The sequence below is a fragment of the Ipomoea triloba genome, chromosome 4 (genome assembly GCF_003576645.1).
Source record: "Ipomoea triloba cultivar NCNSP0323 chromosome 4, ASM357664v1".
In the NCBI taxonomy this organism is placed as follows: Eukaryota; Viridiplantae; Streptophyta; class Magnoliopsida; order Solanales; family Convolvulaceae; genus Ipomoea; species Ipomoea triloba.
Window position 1 is genome coordinate 28,107,735 of NC_044919.1, and position 8,383 is coordinate 28,116,117.

At 37.9% G+C, this 8,383-nt stretch overlaps 1 protein-coding gene across 2 annotated transcripts; it reads left to right on the forward strand.

Moving 5' to 3' along the window:
• The first annotated feature begins 4,186 nt into the window (after positions 1 to 4,186).
• LOC116017104 (protoporphyrinogen oxidase, chloroplastic) lies at positions 4,187 to 8,240 on the forward strand. Of its 2 annotated transcripts, none has more exons than XM_031257633.1 (8): positions 4,187 to 4,883; positions 5,067 to 5,154; positions 5,738 to 5,885; positions 5,975 to 6,055; positions 6,173 to 6,344; positions 6,823 to 6,982; positions 7,119 to 7,222; positions 7,670 to 8,240. In XM_031257633.1, exons 1-8 carry the CDS (start codon positions 4,296 to 4,298, stop codon positions 7,967 to 7,969), a joined length of 1,641 nt encoding a protein of 546 aa, XP_031113493.1. In that variant the 5' UTR covers positions 4,187 to 4,295; the 3' UTR covers positions 7,970 to 8,240. The 2 variants fall into 2 exon arrangements, with proteins under 2 accessions (XP_031113493.1, XP_031113494.1); XM_031257634.1 differs by having other exon boundaries at positions 5,070 to 5,154.
• The last annotated feature ends 143 nt before the right edge of the window (positions 8,241 to 8,383 follow it).

The window sequence follows — 8,383 nt, forward strand, 5'->3', positions numbered from 1 at the left end:
TAGCTGGAAGCTGAAAAGTAGCTGAAAGCTGAAAAGCTATAAGCTCGAAGCTGAAATCTGAAAAGTTGTTAAGCTAGCTGTTATTGTTGGTCCCGGATGAGCAAGCTATAAAGTCTAGAAAGGGGGGTTGAATAGACTTTATCAAATTTTCGATTCTAACTCAAAGTGAGCTGAAAAGAATTAAGGAAATAAATTTCCTTGCAGCGGAAGTCTCATGCTTGCGTAAAAATATGATTGTAGCGTTTTGTAAATTGTGTGCTCGTGTGAATAAGAGTTATGGGGTTAGTTGCACAATAATAATAATAACAGTAAAGTAAAGTGCAAGAGAGGAATTTAAGTGGTTCGGCCAACGCAGCCTACATCCACTGTTCTCCTTTCACTCCAAGGAGCAAATCCACTATGTATTATCACCAATACAAAGTCTGGACAGAAGCAACCCGCTTCTTCCCTTCTTGGCAATCCTTGAGATAGAAAACAACCGCACCGTCTTCCTATCCTTCACTGCCTGACAATCCTTGAGATAGCGAATAGCCGCACCGTCTTCCNCATGAAGGATTATGGTCCATTGAAGCTTTAGAAGGAAATTAATGGCTGCCTAGTCTGCCGTCGAAAAAGAAGGACTAGCCGGAGAAGAAGAACAAGAAGTGAAATGACTAAAATGTCCTCATTATTTTAACTTCCGGCGAAATTTGGTCAGAGTGACCAAAATTGATACAAATTGAAAAGTCCATGCTAGAGGGTTTAAACCCAAGACTTTTAACATAAAAACACGAGTTCTTAACCACCAAGCCACGTAAGATCTTATATACTAGAGGGTGGGAAGCTCCACTTATACATGGGAGTGCACTGAAAGCAAAGTAGTGGGGTGGCAAGTGTGTGGCTAATATTTAAGGCAACATGATGCTGTCCAGTTGTCAACGATCCGTGAATCCTACAACTATATAAATAGCCACCCTTCTAGTCTTCAACTGTGCTAAACTTGGGCCTAACCGACACTTTTACCATTAAGGGTGTGTTTGGAAGAAATCATTTTTTGAGTTTTTGGTGTTTGGGAAGAGGTAGAAAAATGTGGTCAATGGAAAATAAGCCACTTTGTCAGGAAAATGACTTTCCCTTTTTTTTGGGGGGGAAATAATTTTCCGGAACTCATATGCCTCTCGCTACTGCCTCTTGCGTCTGCGCCCTCTCGCCACTCGCCACTCCTTCTTTTCCTGATTTTTTTTTAATTTCGGAAAAAAATTTGGACTGGTTTGCGAAACCAGTCTCCGACACTGTTTTTGCAAACCAGTGGATTTACTGGTTTCGATGTATTTTGTTGTCCATTTTCTAAATTTCTGTTCATTTACTTGCCCATTTTCTGAAAAATGAATTAAATATGTAGGCGATGTTTGGCAAACCTAGTTGAAAAGGTAGCTGGAAGCTGAAAAGTAGCTGAAAGCTGAAAAGCTATAAGCTCGAAGCTGAAATCTGAAAAGTTGTTAAGCTAGCTGTTATTGTTGGTCCCGGATGAGCAAGCTATAAAGTCTAGAAAGGGGGGTTGAATAGACTTTATCAAATTTTCGATTCTAACTCAAAGTGAGCTGAAAAGAATTAAGGAAATAAATTTCCTTGCAGCGGAAGTCTCATGCTTGCGTAAAAATATGATTGTAGCGTTTTGTAAATTGTGTGCTCGTGTGAATAAGAGTTATGGGGTTAGTTGCACAATAATAATAATAACAGTAAAGTAAAGTGCAAGAGAGGAATTTAAGTGGTTCGGCCAACGCAGCCTACATCCACTGTTCTCCTTTCACTCCAAGGAGCAAATCCACTATGTATTATCACCAATACAAAGTCTGGACAGAAGCAACCCGCTTCTTCCCTTCTTGGCAATCCTTGAGATAGAAAACAACCGCACCGTCTTCCTATCCTTCACTGCCTGACAATCCTTGAGATAGCGAATGGCCGCACCGTCCACCTATCCTTCACTGCCTACTCAAAACTTCCCTTCGAAAGTTGGTGTTGTTGTGTTTGTGCTGGACTAGCAAAAGAATCAAAGTGATTCTTTTATCTTTTAAGCTTAGAATATGCACACTGGATTTTTTATGTCTCGAAGCTGAGCTTTTCCTCGCTTTTCTATATGTGCATTCACTGTCTCGTATTCCCCACGGTATTCTCTTTTTATCTTCTAAGCTTTGGGGTTTTATACTTGGGAAGAAATATTCCCGTTGTCATTTTGTCCGTTTGGCAGCAGTCCAAATCTGCCAAACAACCCACATTAATTTTTGTCTCCTTCACGTGCTTAGTGGAGTTGATAAAATATTTCCTTGTTCAAGTCTCCATACTTTACCCGTTGAAGCTCCACCTTAATTTGTATCCCATGTGCTAGCTTGATCTGAAATCCCACTTGAAGTCTTCCATAAAATATTCCACTCCCATAATTCCCGTATGGTGTCTTGCATGTTGATAAGAAACTTTGTCTTCATGCTTGATTTAATATTCTTTCCACTATCTTGAGCCCATCTTTCTTGAATAAAATATTCATGCCCATTCTCCATCTTTAGCTTTCTCCTGACCACTTTGAATTTTATTTGAACCTTTTCAAATAAAATATTGTCACCCATATTACCTTTTCCCATGTGACATCTTCCAAGTGTATAATTAAATCCTTAGTTGAATCTTGAACTAGCTTGAAGGATTTCTTCATACCTCTCGCAACTTCTTCTTCCAAAAGTCTTCTTGCTAGAATAATACTCATTGAACCAATTTCATCTGAGTATTTTTCGTGATTACTGTAGCAATAGTACTATTTACGTCACTGTAGCAATAGTACTATTTACCTCTCGAGTACTGTAGGAATTTCACTGGAGCATCGAGTTTTCATCCCTTGTGATCTCTCGAACTCTCGATCTATCTCTCGACCTCTCGATCTCTCGAAGTCACTGTAGCAATAGTACTGTAGCATCTCTCGAAAATTTGATGTCTCGCAGCCATTTTGATCAACCTCTCACGCGTGTTTTGGCTTTCCAATCCACCTCTCGTGAGTTATATCCTTCTTCTATGACATCCAAACTCCTTTCCCATCCACCTCTCGTGGATTTTTATGTTCTTCTTTGGCCTCAAAACTCCGTTCAAAAACGTCTCCTGCGGATGGTACTGTAGCACCTCTCGAAGTACTGTAGCAGCGTGAACTTGATGTCTTGCAACCATTTTAATCTACCTCTCACGAGTACTTTGGCTTTCCAATCCACCTCTCGTGGATCATATCCTTATTCTATGGCATCCAAACTCCTTTCCCATCCACCTCTCATGGATTATTGTCTTCTTCTTCGGCCTCAAAACTTCGTTCAAAAGTGCCTCATGCGAATGGTACTGTAGCACCTCTCGAACTGTAGCAGTTTACTGAACCTTACTATAGCGGATTACTGAACTTGATGTTTCTTCATTTTCTTCTTTTGGAGACTAATTATTACAAATAATTTCTAACACATTTTTGGTATCATCAAAACCTAATAACAAATATTCCCAACAGTTATGCTTAAAAGTGTTTGGTAAAACTAGCTTTTTGATAAGATGATAAATGTAAAAAGACTAAAAAGGACATCCTCATAAACTTTAAATAGTTTGTTTACATATTAAAATATAAAATAATAAAATTAATATATTTTAATAAAATATAAAGTAATAATATATATTTTAAAATATATAAAGTAAAAAAAAAAGTATTTATATTTCATAAAATTAGTTCATAGAAAAATTAATGTTCAAACACAATGTCAAATTGAAATTACAATCAAACATATTGATGGGCCAAAAAGATTTTAATTTGGAGGGTAAAGGATGTCATTTATTTAAAATAATAAGGGTAAAGATGTAAAAAAGTTAATAAGCTACTAGCTTATTTTTGAAAAGCTACCTGAAGTAGCGTTTCAAAATAAGCTCTTATTTTAAGCTATTAACTTATTTTACGAACATTACCAAAAAGAGCTTATAGCTTATTAGTAGCTTAAAATAAGCTATAAGCTACTAAATAAGTTCTGCCAAACAGAGCCGTAAAGACAATTTTCTATTATGCAGCCAAATATTTTTTTAAAAATTTTTTAAAAAAATGACTCATTTTCTAAAAATCATTTTCCTACTTTTCAAATACTACCTAAATTTGACTACTTTCGCGAAACTGTGCATATGCGAAATACAAGGAACGAAAGTACGAAACCCTCATTGGCGACAAGACGGAAAGAAGGATAACGTCCAGGAGAGTAGCGGAGTGGTAGAAGCTACTACTAAGCTGGAAACAAACGCATTGCTCCTCCTATTCTATGCCTTGGTGCACCATGACTTTGGCTCCATTGAACCACAGTGCAGTCGCTACCAGCATTTTCCCTCACCTATGTCCTCCGTCCTCCTTTTCACTGCCATCATTCAACCTCAAACGCAGAAATTCTACTGGTTGGAGAGTTCGATGCTCCGTCGCCACTGTTTCTCCCTCCAAGGTTAACGACAGTGGTAATCCTTTCCCGACGTTTGATTGCGTTGTCGTTGGCGCAGGAATCAGCGGTCTCTGCACTGCCCAAGCCCTCTCCACCAGCTACCCCAATTTGTTGGTGACCGAGGCCAGAGATCGGGTCGGCGGTAACATCACGACTGTAGAGAGGGATGGTTATCTGTGGGAAGAAGGTCCCAATAGCTTCCAGCCTTCGGAGCCCGTGCTCAGGATGGTGGTTGATTGTGGATTGAAGGACGATTTGGTGTTAGGGGATCCCAATGCACCGCGTTTCGTCTTCTGGAATGGAAAGCTCAGGCCGGTACCTTCCAAGCCCGCGGACCTGCCTTTCTTTGACTTGATGAGTTTTCCCGGGAAGCTCAGAGCTGGTTTTGGAGCCATTGGTTTTCGCCCATCGCCCCCAGTTCGTGCCCCTTATCCCCTTGTCGAACTCTTGTGTTTTTTTTCTCCATTTACTATTTTTTTTTATCCAAATTGGAAAGTTTTCCTCAGTACTAGACTATTTAGCTTAATCAAGTCATGTTTCAAAGTTCAGTCCCTTTATTGCATTTTGTGATTCTCATATTGCATATTTTGTCAAAGGTAGCAGGGGCGTGAGGAATCCGTGGAGGAGTTTGTGCGTCGTAACCTCGGAGATGAAGTCTTTGAGCGCTTAATAGAGCCATTTTGCTCTGGTACCTCTCAGCTGATCTATTTGTGCCATTTTTTTGCTTTTGCCATCTAAGCATTTCTTGTCCTTTTCTGTTTTATTCCGACCTGCTGTTATTGAAAAATTTGGCTCTTGGGCCTAATAATGCAGTCATGGAAACTACATTGCTTCAACAATCACTTTGTTCTTGTTGACCTCAAATTATCTAGGGCTTATGGACCTTATATGCATATGTTGCATTCTGCTTATAAAACAAATTGCATGTTGACAGGTCCTTGCTTTATAGTAAAGCTCCAGTCGGTACTCTCAAATTTCTGGTGTGAGAAAGGAATCATCTTTGGGAAGGAATTCATAAAGAGAATTGATATATTAGTATGTTACTTAATCAAAAATTATTTGATCCTAATGAAAAATATTATGATTTTGCCTTTCATGGAAATCAATGTTCCTTCAAGGTAGTGAAGGGAAAAAGCATGTAGAATAGAATAGAGATTCCCAATGAATGATGATACAATGGAATGGGCATTACACTGAGAGCTTTACATAACCATTAAATATGTACTTATGCATTCATGATTTCTTATTGTGTTATATTTTCATATTGTGAGGTGTATACGCTGGTGATCCATCAAAGCTGAGTATGAAAGCAGCATTTGGGAGAGTGTGGAAGCTGGAGGAAAACGGTGGCAGCATAATTGGTGGAACCATTAAAGCACTCAAAGAGAGATCTAAAATGCCCAAGGCTCCTCCAGATCCGTATGAATATGCATAGCTTTTTCTTGAGTTCTGCTGCTGCGATTACTTACACATATTTATGCAATGCTCTAATTGTGGTAGTTTTGCAGGCGTTTACCTAAACCGAAGGGTCAAACTGTAGGTTCGTTCAGGAAAGGCCTTGCAATGCTGCCCGATTCAATTTCTTCAAGGTATTGCTTTCTTTCCATTCTTCTTAGATCCGAAAAAAAGACATTTCCTTCTTTTCGTATTTTCCCTATTATCTGTTGCTCTAATTTGCCTCAACAAGTTGCATCATCTTGCTTTAGGTTGGGAAGTAAAGTAAAGCTCTCGTGGAAGCTTTCCAGTATTACCAAAACAGAAAATGGAGGGTTTAACTTGATATATGATACGCCAGGAGGATTTGTAACTCTGCAAACAAGAAGTGTAGTAATGACTATTCCATCCTATGTGGCAAGTCCCATACTACGTCCTCTTTCGGTGCGTTTTCCTTGTTAACTGTCTCAATATTTTTAGTTTCCTTGTGTGCTTGAAGTTAGATAATGATATTAATTTGTAAATCCAATTACTGTAATTTTTTCATGTAACATGCCTGCTATGGAGCTTTAGATTTTGAGTTGGCTTCGTTGCTTAGGCATTTTAATTTTCTTGTCCTTACCCTTCCCATGGTGGTCCAGAAGAGAAAAGGGGGTAAAAATGGAGTGTAAACCTCATTGTTATTTTAGGATTCCTGATTTTTACTAATTGTATATCATTTGTGGATAGAAATTTGAAAAAGCAAGTTGATGCTTTCACCTATAAAAATTTCTATTGGATTCTTTGAACTAGAAATTTTACTCATGGTGATACCCTAGTGTCCAAAGTTGCTATTTACAAAATTGTTCATTATGCAGGTATTTTAGATAGTATTTAAAGGTTTGGTTTGGTTGGAGTTTTTGATTAGTTAATTTATCAACAGGATGCAGCAGCTGATGCACTTGCTAAGTTTTACTATCCACCTGTTGCTGCAGTCACCATTTCATATCCAGAAAAAGCTATTAGAGATGAGTGCCTGATTGATGGTGAACTTAAAGGATTTGGCCAGTTGCACCCACGCTCCCAAGGAGTTGAAACTTTAGGTAATCTGCCCTGATGAGTATAACTTAACCTTTTTATTTGTAAGTAAAGATTTTGATATGCAGTTATTTTGAAATGATTTCACTTGAGATGAAGCTGAAATTCTAATTAAATATATTCAATCACTACATTTTGTAGGAACTATATACAGCTCATCACTTTTCCCCAACCGCGCTCCACCTGGAAGGGTTCTTCTTCTGAACTATATTGGAGGAGCAACAAATACTGAGATTTTGGCAAAGGTATGATGGAATTTGAGTAGTCATTCTCTTTTTGAACTTTGACAATCTAGTAATGAAGCATAGGGAAGATTCATAACCACCTGATAAATGCCATAAACTAGTGTGAGCCAACAGTTATGTGATAGTTTGCAATGGCTCAATCAGCAGCACTTTGAGTGGCTAGTTGAACATGACCCACCTAAACCCTAAACCCTAAACAGTTGAAAAATGAAAAATTATCAGATGAATATCTGCTTAAATCTTTTGCTTCAGACTTTGCCTTTGTTAGCTGCTGTTATCATTTTTCTAGTTTTTTAATCAATTCTATGTTTTCGGGTTTCGCTCTCTCAAGGGCATGGGTATGTTATGGAGTTGAGATGTTTAGTAATTTGATTCAACCTGTGTAAATTGAAATGCTATGAAGACATTTTTGTTGCTTCCTGCTCTGAGATCTCATTCTTTTTCCAGTCACACAACCAACTGGTGGAAATAGTTGATCGCGACATCAGAAAGATGCTTATTAAGTCTGATGCTGAAGATCCATTTGTTTTGGGTGTTAGAGTATGGGCACAAGCTATTCCACAGTTCTTAGTTGGTCATTTGGATACATTAGGTGCTGCAAAAACTGCAATAAGAGATGGTGGGCTTGAAGGTGTGTTTCTTGGGGGCAACTTTGTATCTGGTGTAGCATTAGGAAGATGTATAGAGGGTGCTTATGAAGTTGCTGCTGATGTAACTGAATTTTTGTCCAAGTATGTTCGCAAGTGAGAATGCCCTACGAGATTGCACTTCCACGTGCCCTTTTAAGAGGATCGGATCATGGTGCACCAAATGATTTATTTTAACATTGAAGATACTTTCAGTATCAAAACCTTTCAGTTTATGACAATATTTATTTGAAATTTCCTTGTATCCTACTAGCGGCTGGTAGGCGGTAGTTTTGTATGTCTGAAAGAGTAATGCTACTCATTCAAAATTTTCATACCATTATATTTGTAATTTAATAATAATAATAAAAAGTTAATAACAATTATTATTATTATTGCATAATTGTAATTTTAGTTCACTTTTAAATTATAATAATAATAATTAACCTTATTAAAAAAAAATCCAACCTTGCTAAATGACAACTGTATGTCTGTATATATACTCCTTTTCCGAATCTAACCTTCGATATAGAGT

Coding starts and splice junctions, on each gene's coding strand:
- LOC116017104 (XM_031257633.1), top strand. CDS start 4,296: ATGCCTTGGTGCACCATGACTTTGGCTCCATTGAACCACAGTGCAGTC. Junction 6,983..7,118: donor CCAAGGAGTTGAAACTTTAG/GTAATCTGCCCT, acceptor TACATTTTGTAG/GAACTATATACAGCTCATCA. Junction 7,223..7,669: donor ATACTGAGATTTTGGCAAAG/GTATGATGGAAT, acceptor TTCTTTTTCCAG/TCACACAACCAACTGGTGGA.